This window comes from Salvia splendens, chromosome 10 (assembly GCF_004379255.2).
Source record: "Salvia splendens isolate huo1 chromosome 10, SspV2, whole genome shotgun sequence".
Taxonomy (NCBI): domain Eukaryota; kingdom Viridiplantae; phylum Streptophyta; class Magnoliopsida; order Lamiales; family Lamiaceae; genus Salvia; species Salvia splendens.
Genome location: NC_056041.1, coordinates 4,422,287 through 4,438,562, shown reverse-complemented (window position 1 = coordinate 4,438,562; position 16,276 = coordinate 4,422,287). Strand labels below are relative to the sequence as shown.

General features: G+C 34.4%; 1 protein-coding gene across 1 annotated transcript; it reads right to left on the bottom strand.

The window, feature by feature from the left end:
- Positions 1-857: 857 nt before the first annotated feature.
- On the bottom strand, positions 858-6,864 carry LOC121752051 (peroxisome biosynthesis protein PAS1-like). The gene is made up of 16 exons (XM_042146934.1): positions 6,369-6,864; positions 5,739-5,860; positions 5,559-5,647; positions 5,434-5,469; positions 5,243-5,330; positions 4,425-4,467; positions 4,006-4,106; positions 3,724-3,788; positions 3,078-3,574; positions 2,880-2,967; positions 2,657-2,788; positions 1,992-2,560; positions 1,749-1,884; positions 1,597-1,665; positions 1,378-1,509; positions 858-1,232 (listed from the first exon to the last, which is right to left on the bottom strand). Exons 1-16 carry the CDS (start codon positions 6,590-6,592, stop codon positions 1,119-1,121), a joined length of 2,505 nt encoding a protein of 834 aa, XP_042002868.1. The 5' UTR covers positions 6,593-6,864; the 3' UTR covers positions 858-1,118.
- Positions 6,865-16,276: the final 9,412 nt, after the last annotated feature.

Here is a 16,276-nt window from a genome sequence, read left to right as displayed (position 1 = left end):
TCGTTAAAATAGTCCAACTATTCTTTGGTACTCATGTTGTTCTGTTAGCGTCGGAATATACTACCTCTGTTTTATAATAGGAGTTCATGTTTGACTCGACATGAATTTTAAAGAATGTTAAGGAAAGTGAGTTGAAAAAGTTACTAAAGTATGAGTATGAGTATGAGTCTCACTTTTATACATTAGTAGTTTTATATTGAAATGTGAGTGGAATGAATAGTTAAATGTAGGACCTATTTATCATTTATAATAGTAAAAGTGAATGTGGACTCTTATTGTGTAACAGACTAAAATGACAAAAGTAGACTCTTATTGGAATGAGGTAGTATTTCTTTTGTGGGATGTTTCATTAGAGTTAGATCATTTCCCTCTTTAGCGAAATAATACATCACACTTATCTCTCTACTCTATTTACAATCTCAGTCCACTTAACTTTTTAAATATATACTCCCTTCGTCCTAGAAGAATATGCATCTTTCCTTATTAGTCCGTTCCACAAGAATACACACTTTCTAAATTTGAAATATATTTTCTCTCTAATGAGGTGAAACCTATTTTTCAATAACAATACTTTAATTACTTTTTTCTTCTGCTTCTTACTTACTTTACCAATTGTGCATTAAAATATGTATTAAAAAAAAGTGCATATTCTTGTGGGACGCAGGGAGTACATTTCTTAATATCCGTGTCCAAAAGAAATGCTCCAACACTAATAGAAATGATGGAGTAATAAACATGGACAAAAAAACCGAGTACAGTACAAAATAGTTAACGAATATCACAAGATAATCGGAATTCGAAGCCACAAAATTACCATGCATTAACCACAGTTAGGGAAGAATGGAAAGGAACAGAAATGATGAATCGAGTGCTATTTTCATTAAATATTTAATTTACAACATCATACTTAATTCATAGGCAATAAAACAAACACAACGTTTGATTGCTACAGATTTGAGTGGAAAACACTTGTATATCCATCTGGTTCTAACAGATCGTCCAATTCCCCCTGCTTAAATAATGCATGTACACAATGCATCCATCTTGAACTACTTACAGGCTAACATTCAAGCTTTAATTTTTTTTTAAAATGGATGATGAATTTGATGGTGCTGTGTCTAAAGGAAATAAGATAACTGCTTCTTCTTCCTCGAGCCCCCTTCTCCGTATAGCTCGTTCCATTGCTTTAGCTCGCCCATTATGGCTCCCTCTGAGGCAAAACTTGCTGCAACCTACATGCCCACCAAGATATGTTTTGTAAGAATGAGTGGTACAGTTCAACTGCAATCGGACTTAAACATCTTTCGTCGATGAATGACCAACTGACCTATATTCAAGAGTTACGAAGGATGTTAGAAAAGGAGAGTATCGGAATACCTGATTCTTTGCTTGCCTCAAGTCTTCCATGTTTAAGGCCCTTAAAGAAATTACTTTTTCTTCTTTACTTTCATCTGATGTTGAAGAAGCATCTTCAGAGCTTTCACCTTCTTTCTCTGTCTGTTTCTTTGCCTGAAATAGGAAAAGTGATCAACACTGCAAGTTATATCTTGTGAAAGAATGGAAAAATAGTAACCAAAATCCAAGTTTTAGTATTACCATATCCTTCTCCCTCTCTTGTTGTATGAGTTCTCTCACGGGGCGGTAAGCTGCTGTCACACACAGATTCTGCTTGCCATAGTGATTAGACAAGTCAGAGTCCGATTAATCATAATCAAAGTCGATCGACGTTGTAAATAAACCATTCAAACCTTGAGATCACTTCCACTATATCCTTCTGTCATTGTTGCAAGTTCTTTAAAGTCTAGAGCTTCCGCCTTTTCCTTTGACAGCATTGTTTTCAAGATCTTTTCTCTATTCTCGGAAGAAGGCAGATCAACCATGATTCTGTTTGAAATAAACAAAAACAAGCATAAATGTGTTAAGATCTTTCAAACAAATATATATGGAATGAAGAAATATACTGAAACTAGAATGAAAAATATTATATGTACCTGCGCTCAAAACGCCTAATGATGGCTTCATCTAGGTCGAAAGGCCTGTTTGTTGCTGCAAGAACAAGAATCCGCTCTCCAGGTTTTGTTAATAGCCCGTCCCAGTGTGTCATGAACTCATTTTTTATTTTTCGCATTGCCTCATGCTCGCCTACTCTTGTCCGCTGCCCTAGCATACTGTCGACCTCATCTACAAAAATGATTGTGGGAGAAACCTTTGCTGCAAGTGTGAAAAGAGCTCGGACATTCTTCTCATCTTCTCCGAACCATTTTGAAGTGATGGTTGACATCGATACATTTATGAAGCTAGCCCCGGCCTCATTGGCAATGGCCTTGGCAAGCATTGTTTTTCCTGTACCAGGAGGACCAAAGAGTAATATGCCTCGGCAAGGCTTCAGAAGCCCACCGTTGAAGAGGTCTGGCCTTCTGAGAGGAAGCATAACAAGCTCCTGAAGTGATTCTTTAGTCTCATCTAGAGCCCCAATATCTGCAAATGTTACTCCAATCTCACTTGCGGGGATGACTTCTGGCCTGATGCGTTTCTCAAATTCATTGTCCGGAGGAATTTCCTGGATTATATAGAGAGAGTCAATCAAGACTGAAAGAAAAAGTGTGTAGCTAAGTATAGTTCTGGATTGGATTGGATAGGTAAATGCAGGACTTACCGGCTTCAATGTTGATGCATTATCGCCATCTGCCTTTGTTGAAGTTGGCTTTTCTGTCTCGTTCTTGTTCCCAGATTTTGTTTCAAACTTTGATCCAGGTTTTGATACACCACTCTCTTTTGCTTTGGGATCCTAATATTGATTCAAATAAGAAAATTAAGTAGAACAACGGTGGTGTGCAGGAAATGAAAGAAAAAATTAAAGCTAGACTGTTGGAACAAACCTTGAAACCTTCAGCATTAGTCTCCATCTTAAGGGTATCTTTGCTACCACTTTTACCCTCTTGGAATATGCTTAATCCGTGGCACAAACTTCACCAAAATACATTCAAGTTTAGAGATTAACAGTTGCACCGCGAGTGCGATATATGAAAATAAGAAGAAACGATATCAAACGAAAGAAAGAATGACTTGGTATGTACCTCTTAGATGATATGACAAGCTTCCCGTTCCGATACTCTGGATCCTTATTATTCATCAAATGATATGATAGAGCAGAAACGATAATTTCCTCGATGAAGTGACTCAGGATCATGGTGTCAGCATGGCATATTGCTCCGAGATCATCACACTCGATATCATTTGCTGCAAGTACCTCAGCAATATGATTCTTGTTATCCTGAAACTGCATCTTTCGCATATCCTCCTCCAATTGACTATTCCAGCTGACAAGATTATTTTCATCTTCCGGTGGACTGATGTCGATGTTGTAAGGAAATAAAATACTTAGTTTCTCGTCTACTTCACTCGAAGTGTCATCAAGACCCAACATCCGAGAACCAAGAACTAAAATGGATCCAGTTAATTTCTTCAACATTCTGTCGAATAATTTGTATAATCTTGGGGATTGTAAAAAAAGTCTCTCAACATCCCGGATGTAAAGAATGATACTATTTGTTTGAGAAACTGAAACCAACACCTGAAAGCCACAGTTTACTTTATTAATATCATAGAGAATCTACAAGGCCTGACCATCAGCGCAATCAAGGACGCCATATTAAGAAAATCAAAATAAATCCGCACTTATGTGATGAACATTCATATGAATCGTCATTATGATGCCATTACCTTATACAGTGACTGTAAGAGAACTTTCTCATCAAAAGGCCAGCTGCTAACGTGCTTGGAACGAGCTGAAAAAGTTGAAAAAAATCAATAGATTGCATATTATTTCTCCTCCAAGGATATACATGGTGCAAAATTTGTCCCAAAACAAAAGCACGTTTACAGTAGAAGGTCACACTGGGTAGTGGAAACCTTGACTATCAGGATATGGAGCATTAACTTTATCTCATTCACGATTAAAAGTAGAAGGCAATCAGATACAACTGAAGAAAACATATGCAAAACCTGGATTTGAAGAGGATGAGAGGGTGCTTATGCTACTCATATCTGAAGAGACCGAGGAACTTCTGCAAGGCCTTAGGGAGTTGCCGACTCCTTCAGAATTCCTAAATGAAGCACAGTATTAAAACATAAAGCCATTCAATGCATATTGGCACTTTAAACTTATGAAAAGAAACTAGCTAAGCATACTTTAATGTAAATGATGAGAAATGCCAATTCAACATCGAGAACAAGTTTTATTTCCAGCTTATCAAAAAGCGATGTGAAGTGTGTTTCTCTCTCTATGACAAATTCTGGCTTGTTGATTGATGGGGGAAGCCAGTGTTTCACATGCCCAAATGGCTATGAAACTTATTTTTTCAACTCTTGTGTATAAAAACAACTATTAAGTGAAATGGATAGAGAACATGCTATCTCCATACCTTGTTGTGGCATCCAGCACACTTCTTTGCCCAGATGACGTGCCTTCATTAAAATTTTGTAAAAGCCTCATTAAAAAATTGGCTTAAATAGATTCAGAGAAATTGAACATATACAATACCCATATAATTTTATAATAACACTCTCTGGATTGACAGCCAAGCTTAAAGTGAGAGAAAGCTCAAACATTCGTTTCTGTTATCAGGCAGGTTTACATTATGTCGTTTCTTTAAATTCTAAAAGGTAGAGTATCCTACTACGTGTTGTCAAAACATGATCTAGAGTTCCAACAAAGGATGGCCGGTTATTTGGTTAGAAGGGCTATATTCATTGGGTTACAAGAATATCCCAAGCAATTCGAACTTTCTCCCTTTGCCATTACTTTAGATCTCTTGGAAAAAAAGCATGCTGAGAGATGCATTGTGAGTGGGGTTGGCCAATGAGTGGTCGAGTAAAATGGAGTTACACTTAGATGAGGTGTCAGAAAAACAAATGTGATGCCCCTTTGCCATTTTTGAACTGTAGATGTCTTTTTCATATAGAAAGTGCCTGTCCAATCAAGTTTCTTTTGCTGTACAATTTCTAAACTTCAAAAAGCTATTCAAGCATAGCCTATGATATCAAACTTTGAGCTTGTAAACAGTTAAAGTCACCTCCATAGGTGCTCAATTCTGGCTTAAGAGATGCCGTGGAGGGAAGGAGGTTTGTTAGACTATATTTTCAAATCCCAAATATATTCAGTAGATATAACACAAGTTAAGCAACAAATTCATGTAAGGTGGCATACACAGAAGTGGAATATCATGCAGTGTAACTATACCTCTGTCTTTCGGGGGAAGAGCAGAGAAGGAACCTAGAAAACTGGACATTCTTTCCAAAGTCGTTTCTGAGATAGACCTAGGTAGAGACTACAACATAAAGAAAAGGAAAATTATTGTACTCTTCATTGTATGCAAGTTGGTTTATTTTAAGTCACCAAAAAAAATATCATGAAGTGAAAATAGTGCTTACAGAGTCTTTCTTTATGATGTTATACTTGCCCTGCATCTGTAACCATAACCACCAAGTAAATTAAACAATTAAGCACGGAACTACAAAGTTTTATTAAAAGAGACGATGACAACAAAGGCACCAACCTTCAATGAAAACTCATGTAAATCCAGCAAAAGCAACTTTGCCTCAAAATGCTGCGCCAGAGCACTGGCAAGTGCTTGCTGGTATGACTCTAACAGAATGGAACAAATATGATAAGACTAAGCAGAAAGAAGTTGCAAATGAACAATTAGCTATGCGTTCGATTATGTAATGAAAAATACCTGCAGGCCCCGACAGCAATATAGCCCTGCTGACTGGAGAAAGAGTTCGAGCGTGCTTAGATACATCTAAGTGTTTTAGATGAACATATGCTGCGGTCGTCAACGCTATACGTGTCCGCTCACTGGGAAAGCCATCAAAACAGTAGAGAAAGTATGTTAATCCTTAGATAAAGCAATAAACAAACTACCTGATCAGCTTAACTTATATACTAGAAAACTGGCAAAATCTCATATACTAGTTGTATCAAAGTGTTGAATCTGTCTATGAGAACAGTACTTTTACACATTGAGGCATTTTGCATGGAACCAATGGAATAAGCTGTAAAGATACTAAACCTTCAAGTTTATGTTACACATCAATTTACTAAACATGAACAATTACCACAAATCCCAGCAAAAACAACAATTAGGCACAATATGAATCTCACATTTTTCTCTCAAAAACAAAATAATCAGATCAATATGGTTGCAAGTAATCATTGATAGCCATTAAGAAAGGGCAAAAAGCATATCATTAATTTATCATCATCTTTACCTCACACACCATTAACAAAAAAAACATTAGCAAAAATCATTAAAAAAAAGAAGAAGAAATCCGCTTTACTCTCCCTTTCTGCCTCAAATAATCACCTGACATAATACGGAAATTCCTCAAAGGAAATCCCGCTCTCCTTGCCATCAACAACTACTCTAAGAAGCTCCGTCTCAATCTGCTGAGCGGAGACGCCGTCCGCCGCCGCGCAGGTGGCATTCGCCGTCCATCTCCCGACGGTCGAGCCAGACACTAATCCCAGCCCCACACCTACCCCGACCCCCACTCCCAATGCCGACAGAATCACGTGCTTCTGCTCCATCACCTCATCACCGCGCACGACACACAACAAAAAATCCTCCCCGCGAAGATCTGCTGGTAAAAATGGGGGCGGATTATCGTTGATATTTGTAATTGATGATTGTGAGGGTTTGTTAAACGAGATGATGAAATGTGAATTGTGTTGATTCTGTTTAGTTTTGTTTTGTTTTTAGTTTGAGGAAATGATGAGCAGGAGAGAGCTGGTGGGGGCTGTATATATTGGCGTGCCAGGAAGCTTCACAGTGACAAAATGGAGTGGTGAAGGTGAGAGAGAGAGAGAGAGAGGACTAGCTAGACTTGTATTGTACCTAGATATCAAATCCATATCTGTATACAATGTGAAAGTACATTATTGAATCATTGATTTCAGTGAAAAATCTATTCAATTACTTCAAAATCATTTTCTTTTTTCCTAAAAAGAAGGTTTTTATGTACGATCTAGATGATGATTTACGAGGAAAAATAGAATTATCTCATCCATAAACAAATAGACATCTTGTTGTGTGGTTAAAAACGATAATATTTCAATAAAATAAGTAGAGAAATTAGAAAATAAAGGAATATAAAAGAATAAATATTTATTTTAATGAAAATAAATGATATTTTGTGTATGGATTGAACAATTGAGAAAAAAAATTAAAACTGAGTGATTTAATATTCCAATTCAAAGTTACAGATCAATGACCAGAACTTGACCTTATAATTTAAATGATTATTAACCCAGAAAATAAGAATATAAATAAAAAAATATTTCTTTTAAATATCATGCGTATGAAGTTTTTTTTTACCCAAAAAAACGTGTATATTCTGATTCCTGCACTACAAGAAAAAGAATTAAATAATCCATTTGCTGTTGAAAATGCATACACAATCAAGTGAATAACCCTTAATAATACCTCCATTTTTGTCAGTTGCCACAACAATCTGAATTCATTGGCTGGCATCTTCTTTATAATATTATTGTATTGCTTTTGTCGTTATTACTTTTTCATTTCCATTTTTTCTCTGTATAATGTTGCTTTGTGTTCAAGTATTTTGAGACTTAGGTTGAGATTGAAATAACTTTATTTTTTTGTTGTAAGTTAGAAAAGTCCCTTGAAAGAGATCTTTAGATATCATTATATAACTATATAGGCCGTGTTTGAGACTTCATTATTTCTATTTCTATTCATGCCATTAATATTTACTATAAAAAATATTTCTACTATGGTATTGACTCATTGATTGAAATTTTGAAATAAACATCAAATTATTAAAACTGAACAAAACTGGCATGTTCACCAATCAATAATTTACACAATCTCTTGAATGAGTAGTTGTAAAGGTGCTATTAAAATAATTGCAACTTGCTGGACTGTCGACAAAAACATTTTATAATGCAATTCGTCTTTATATGGCATTAAATAAGGAATTTAAATAAAATATAATTTATTTTGCAAAGTTTAAAAAATTAATTAAACTTTACATGTTGCTGCCCACTTCTATTGCAGTACAAGAAATCCAGAGGCGGCTGTAGTAAAAACATTGCTGGTACAAAAGTTAGAGCATCTCCAACAGCGGAGGACATCCAATAGTCCTCACATAGTCTTTCCACTGCCACATCATCAGCACTAAAATCTTCCTACCATATCATCTGGACATGCAACTGGACATCCAATAGCCCTCACATAGCCTATCCACATCACTAATAACAATTATACTCCCTCCGTCCGCGAATAGGAGTCCCATTTTTCCATTTTTGTCCGTCCGCGAATAGGAGTCCCGGTTCACTTTTACCATAAATGGTAATAGGGTCCCACCTTCCACTAACACATTCCACTCACATTTCATTTAAAACTAATATATACAAGTGAGACCTCTATTCCACTAACTTTTTTCCACCCACTTTTCTTAACATTTCTTAAAACTCGTGCCGCCAAGAAATGAGACTCCTAATGGCGGACGGAGGGAGTATAATTTAATTTACAATCGTAGCAACATACGGAATTTAATTTACGAGACAAATACGAGAAAATTGAATAATACTATTAAAATTTTAAAAAGTACAATAATTTTTTAAAAAGTACATTAATTTAAAAAAAGTACAAAAATTAAAAAGTACTCGTTGTTGATCTTGTACAGAAATTAAGATAGAGAGAGTACTCGTTAAAACAAGCGGTGCGAATGAAAATGACGTCCAAAGCGTGTATATATAGTGTTTCGGAAAATTTTTAAAAAAATAAAAAATCTGATGCCGGTCTGACGCCGATCCGGGGCCTACAATGGCGCCGTGAGGATCGGTGTGAGAATCGGCGTGGGCACGCCAATTTTGACGCCGATTTCGACGACACCGCTTGCAATGGTTCGGCGTCAGGGAAAAATCGGCGTGCCGACGCCGACGCCGCCATTGGAGATGCTCTTATTATTTTCTCACCTTTTTCCTTTTTTAAAAAGTTAATGCAATATTTTTGCAACCATCATTGCAAATTTAGATTAAATCAAAATATTCGATTCAATTTCATCGTTTCCTGGATTGTGTTAAACCTATGGTAGAATATGATTGTAACATGAAATTGTAAATGCAACAATTAACATTTGATCCTTTTTCCTTTTATTTTCTTTTTTTCCCTTTTTTATCTCTCTTATATCGAACTACTCCATCCTTCGCACAAGAATATGCATTCTTTTCTTTTTAGTCCGTCACACAAAAAATATGCACTTTTCAATTATGGAAACCCTTTTCATTTTACTGAGATGAGACTCATTCTCCACTAACAATACTACTTTAATTACTTTTTCCCTTTACCTTTCTCTTACTTCACCAATTTTGCATTAAAACTCGTGCAGAACCAAAAGCGTATATTCTTTGGGGACGGAGGAGGGAGTAATTATTATTGAATACTGATGAACCTGACCTAACATATGCATGTGAAAACATTCTTTTTATCTTTATATGATCACATGCAATGAAATGGTAATGTGTAGTATATAAACATATATTATATGTATAACTAAGCAACTTGGAAGTTAAGAAAGAAGAGAACCAATGAAACAGACATTCATTCTCACTTATGCTAAAGTTGAATAATAATAAAAAATTAGAGCAGCCAAAGCAAAATAAAGTCGCTTTCTATGTAATTAATTAGGTCCACCAACTTGGGTATATTGTGTGTACGCACAAATTGTTTTGTTGTTTTCACTCAAACTTTCCCCATAACCAAAAGCACAAAAAATTTAAAAAATAAAAGTAAATAATGATGGGGTTTTTTAATTTATTGAAAAGACCACAAGAGTGTATGTGCCAGGGGTAGCAAATTAAAGGACGGTTGTAATTTCATACAACCCCCTCACATTTTAAACTTTTAATACCTTTATAAAAACAAAGACGTTCTACACAATTTTAATCATTTTATATCTATTACTCCATTTATATCAAGAATGGATTCCCTCATTGAATTTTTGAGCTTTTTAAGTCAAAGACCCCACAATCACTGTAGGAAAAAAATAGTAAAGTTAAAGTTTTATTTTTATAAATTAGTTTTAAAATAATTGAATTGATAGAAAATGAGGTCCACCTGTGGTAAAAAATAAAATGTAATGAGGACCATTGGGAAAAAAAAGTGAAATATTTAATGAGAACCAGATGGATTATTTTATATAACCAGTCTTAGCTACGATGAGCCAAACGTCCAACAGTAAAAAAATACTGAAGTAGACGATGCCGAAAGAGAGAACTATTTATAAAGAAACAACAAGAGGAAGCCCTCTACTCTACGGCAGCCAAGAAAGAATTTGTGTGTATCCATTTGAAAGTGTATCGAATTTTGGGAATGGTACATGTTTCAACTTATTGGGAGAATTGTAACATCCAATTACTTGGATAGATTTCAACGCTATTACTCATTGCCATTTTGAGACAGAATTTCATTGGAGGGGTGAAAAATGTGTTTGGGAGAAAGCAATAATATGTACTATTTTGTCATTTGTGGGTATATATATTCCATTGAATCTTGGTTGTGATGGGTGAGTGGGGATCTATGCGTTGCCTCTGTGTTCGTTAGCATGTGGATATCTCTTTTGAGAAAACGAAATTTCACTTCACTTTAGACTTTTATGCCTTTTGGTCTTTCCTTAATTGATCACCTTTGGAAATTATGTAAAAAAGCTTTTCAACAATCAACTTTTTATGTCCTCTCCACTCCACCATTTCCACCTAGCCACCTAAGGGTCAAAATGCAAAAATAACTTTTCTATTCTACCAAAATGCTAGCTTCAAAAACTCCCATGCATATTAATAGAATTGATCTAGATCTAGTAATGGAGTGTGAATTCTTGACTCCGAATGTCTCGGTTAGGATTCCATGACCTTCTTCTAGCTTGGTCGAGCATATAGCATGTGCGCGCACCCTTGGTTTTGCAAGTATGGTTTTTCCGTCGTACGTACTCATATTATTTGTATGCTATCTCACATATTAGTCAGCTCAGATTGCAACATTTGTCATAATTTATAATGCTAAATGGTTGATATCTGATAATTTGTTAAGACATTCATGTATATGTATATGTGCAATGAGGTTTAGTTTAAGTGACAAAGTTGAGAATCTTTTTTCTAAGTAGTAGGTTTAATAATGTCTTGGTTCAATTCCACTAGGATGCAGGTGAATAGTGTTTTTTTTAAAACTTATATAGTACTAGTATACTAGTTTGGTTATTGATTGGGATATAAATTTATACAAATTTGATTAATTTTTGTGGTATAGTATATCAGAAAGAAATATTCTATTTGTATTTTTATGGGGTTGGCATGTAGGCGTGCCCATGGAAGGGACGACACATGAACATTTATTTGGATGTTGAAAAGACTAAAGATATACAGTATATCTCTATCAAAGTAGTTCATTAATTTCTCCACTTGACCTAATTCCAAATTTAGTATATCTCTATCAAAGTAGTTCATTAATTTCTCCACTTGACCTAATTCCAAATTTTATGAGTATGGACTGTGGAGTGAATAGTAATAATAGTTGATGGCCTCGATTAATGAGAAAGCAATGTAAAACCAATATAAAAGGGTTGAGGAATTAGTATGGAATAATAGAGCATATACTTGTAATAAAGTAGCCTAGCTAGTTTGGACAAATAATAGAATGTGACAAAAGTCATTTAAAAATATATTTCAAGGTTGTGGTAGAAGTTTGTGATTCATATTTCATTCATCCTAAACATACCATATTGTAATGTCTCTTAATTTAAAATAATATAATAAAGGGGAAAAGAAAAGAGAAGGTAATGACACATGAATTGAATTTTTCCACATCAGATTCACTATGATTTGTGGGATTACACGCAAACACCACTTCCATTTTGCCGACTTCTTACACGTGTCATTCTTCCAACTAACCCAAACGGCCAAACGTGACAAAAAAACGTTCCAAAATACATAAACTTTTACTACCTACACCAGAATTTTTTAAAATAAGAATACTTTGGGTGGTCATTTATTTGTTAATCCTAGATTATTATTATTATTTTAATTATTGTTGTTGTTGCATTAAATACTACTCCACAAGGGTAATAATGATCACAGTAAAGGGATTTTTTAAAATATTTTTTGAAATTAAAATGATTACCATCTTTTTAGATGACCCAACTTACTAATTGGAATAAAAATGTCTTAAGGGATATATTTACACGCATGATAAAAGTCAAATATTTTATATAGGCAAAAACCTCGTTTCTATTTCATTCCTTTTAGGACTAGTGACACTTGATTTATTTTTAAAATGGAGAATTAAATTAATAAGATGTGTGGATCTCCAAGGATATGACATGAACAGAGTTTTTCCACTACATCCCCATTTAATTACTGCTCTAGATTTGGGAAATCCAAGCTTCCACTAAGTTTTTGAAGACTGATAAAGCATCACTGTTGAAAGTAAAAATAATGTCAAATTAGTGTGTATTGGTAGTGTGGTTAACGTCTGATGTCAAAAGTCTTAGATTCAAGTTTATCGTAATGCACCTTTTAAATTTCTGTTCATTTATCAATAAGAAAATGTCAAATTATCTTGATAGTGTGGGTTCAAAATTATTTGTCTATACCTGATAAACCTTTATGTGCAATCAATTGCAAATCACATATGTGAAATATAATACATAAACTTAAAGAGAATCATCGTTGGAATCTGAATTAAAATATTTAACCTTAGAAATACACATGTGATCACTAGTGCATTACTATTTTAACATACCCTCTCTACATAGACAATGACGAATTTAGGTGGGCAGAGGAGGTCATCTAACTCCAACACTAACCCATGAGAAAAGTAGCAACGCTTCTTAAGCCTTCAGGATTGGGTTCACTTTTGTGCTTCATTCATCATCTATTGCTAACAACGATCTTCTTCACTTTGTCCAACTCTACGAGTTCAGTATCCTATATCCGTCGTTACTATACACATATAAGCGAGCTCTGAACACGTTATTGACCATGAAATTTAGGTCCAGCAGAATGGTCCATAAATAAGTAGGTGCCAAGCTAGGCAAAGCATATAAAAACAACATTGGTTAATGCTTTAGACACAATAGTGGTCCAAAAAAGTATTACAAATAACGAAAAGGTATAAAAGCCACATGAAATTTATAATTTTGAATGAAAATGACAGCTATCTTTGGGCCAAGTTTTCTTAATCCTAATTATGCATCTTAAACTGTGCTAAGTTTGACTTGTTAATTAATTATGTGCAAATCTGATAAGGACTCGTCATGCTTGAAAACTCAATGTCACTTTACTTTTCTTTCATAGTTAGTTGGGGTTTTGTTGGCATTCAAATATAAGTGACATTTCCTGTCTAGTTTCAATTTCCGTCAAGGAAAATCAACTTCATATCACTAGGACCTCCCTAGCCGACCCTCACTTTTGATAAATCGACTTTAGCAAAATCAAATTTGGTCGGATTATGGACCCAAATGTTAGGAATAATTACTCAAATGTGAACAATAGGATATCCTGAAAGGCGTGAAACACTTTCAGATCAAATCAATTTGGTGGTTCTCCCAATCTTTGATCGGATATAATTCAGGTTTAGAAGTTTCATATGTTGATTCTGCAATAACACTTTGAACCGAAAATGATCAATAAGAAGAGGTCTGAAACGAAACGTCGCGTCTCTTCGTTTCTTAACCGATTTTAACTGTTTTTCCAAAGGGTTTCGAAATTGCAAATTAGTCCTTCGACTATCAGAAATTATATTTCCGGATGAATTTTCTATACATCAACTTTAATGGAAATAAAAATTTCCAAGCTTGACCCCAGCCAGGGGCTGCCGCACCTTGGACCCCGCTACTCGGGGGCGCTGGCCCCGAACCCTCGTCTAATCATAATGAATTCAAACAAGAGTGCACTCCGCACTTCCCAAACTTGTATGATGTCTCATTATAACAATATTGATCAATCAAGTTAATTCAATTACACTAAAATAACCAACACCAAATTTATACAAAAATTATATATGTAAGATACTTGTAAATTCAATACTACTAATATGTTATGCATTCACTAAAAGATCTAGGCATAAGATTTCCTTATCAAAAACCCCTAATTAAACTCCCAGAAATGTCCATGACGAGCTATTTAACGATATAGTATGTTCGTATTCCGACATTCAATTAATCTATAATGGAATAATCCATTTTAGCGACGAGCCAATTTTCCCCTTTTCCGTTCAAATTCATTACAATATTTGCTATCCATAATTTTCTCATTACAAATTTGCAACCAAAGAAAACACTAACAAACATAATAAGAGTATTCTCCGCGGTTGTAAATTTATCATGAGAAGTGCGATACAACTTTCAGAATACAATAAATAGGCTTTTACATTTTCCTACAAAATGTATTTGGGCTTTTCTATAGGGATCGTCGCCGTACTCTCATTTAGGCCCACGATTAATATAAAAGTATACTTAATTACTGTATTATACAGCTTACATTTTTCTCTTTATAGCTGAGCTGAACTTCTATTTTAACCTTTTAAAATTGAAGTTTATCCGAAGTTTTCGAAATATTAATTTTATTCATCTTTTAAAATATTATCAATCTATCCCCAAATTAAATTTTCATGCTACATTATGTAAAAGTTACTACTATTCTTTTAAATCAAACGGTAGAGGTGTTCGATTTGTGTGTATTATGGAATGGAAAAAGGTGTAGAGTTGGAGAAGGATTGAAGGCTCTGAGATAAAGATTATGAATTAGGTTTAGAGGTATTTATAGGTTGGAAAAAGGTTTGTTTTTGATAAATTTCGTGCCCTACAAGAAATAGGAGAGATTTGGCTTCACAATATACTAATTTCTTTTCATCCGTGAATTTCCGCCTAATTTCCGCCAGATTTTGACTGCACTGCGCGATGTTTGTAAAATGGCCATAACTTTCTCCACATAACTCCGATTTAGATGTTTAAGGTATCCACGGGAAGGTCTTTCGAAGACGAAGAGACTGGTATCTATTAGGCACTGATTGGACTTCAAAATCGCTTCCAGAATGGGCTCGAACAGAGGCTGCTGCACTTTGGCCTTTTTTCACATTTTTCTATCTTTTTCTATCATTTATCAACAAACACGTCAAAATACCAAATGTATAACATATGCAATTTAAGAACATAATTTTCATGATTGACATTTAAAACAAGTCAAATCTAGTCCTTAAAAACATGCAAAATCTGTGTTTGCCACATATTTACGTACATTTTTTTAATGTAATAAGAGTATGAATTATTTAGGCAGAAATGACGTTTACCTTAAACACATCATCCACAAATAATGTGAAAGAGATATTGGGAAAATTGTCCATCTCCAGAAAGAGAGAAAAAGACATATAGTTTAGATGTGTAGAGTCATTAAATCCACGAAAATAAGAAGAAATAAAGGTACATAAACACAGAATTAAAAGTACCAATGATTTTGACATTAACCCTTGATCGTAATTTCGAGAATGGATAATTGTTGCTGATTTTCGTCATAAATATGAATGCACTTTATTTAAAAAGTAAAGAGCGAAAATGACAGATAATATTATGCGGCAGAAAAGCAATTTCATATATAATTCTCAAATTTATTTTCTATGTTACATTTTCATCCACAATTCTTTTTTAGATACTTTAGTCATGTTATCATCGTCATGCCACAAAAAGCTAATATTTCTTTAATAATTTAATTCAAAGAGAAAATATGTGAAGATAAATATAGGCCTACGACGTAGACACGTAGAACTAGTTTATATAGATTAATACATCTTAAATATTGGTTTTTATCATCAAATTAGTAGTATTGTTTATTATGTTGGCGAGGTTTGCATATGTTGTGTGATATGAAATCGATGGCGCTGTTTGCATATGTTGTGTGATATGAAATCGATTATTTTTTAAAGGATACAAATGAGACTGATATTGTTATGAGATTGTTGTTTGGTACTATTTGTTAGTTGATTTTTGTCATTTGTTAGTTTCTGTGTTGCTTTTTTGGTGCAGATTTGGGATTTAGGAGTATTAATGTTTTAACTGCTTTACAGTATTGAAAAATGAATAAAGATATTTAATGATATTTAAGTAAATCTCGGTTTTGGATTTTAAATGAATTGGGCTTAGCTATGTTGCTCAACATACCCCAATTCCTCACACGGCCCAAAGGATATCAATGTATATACAC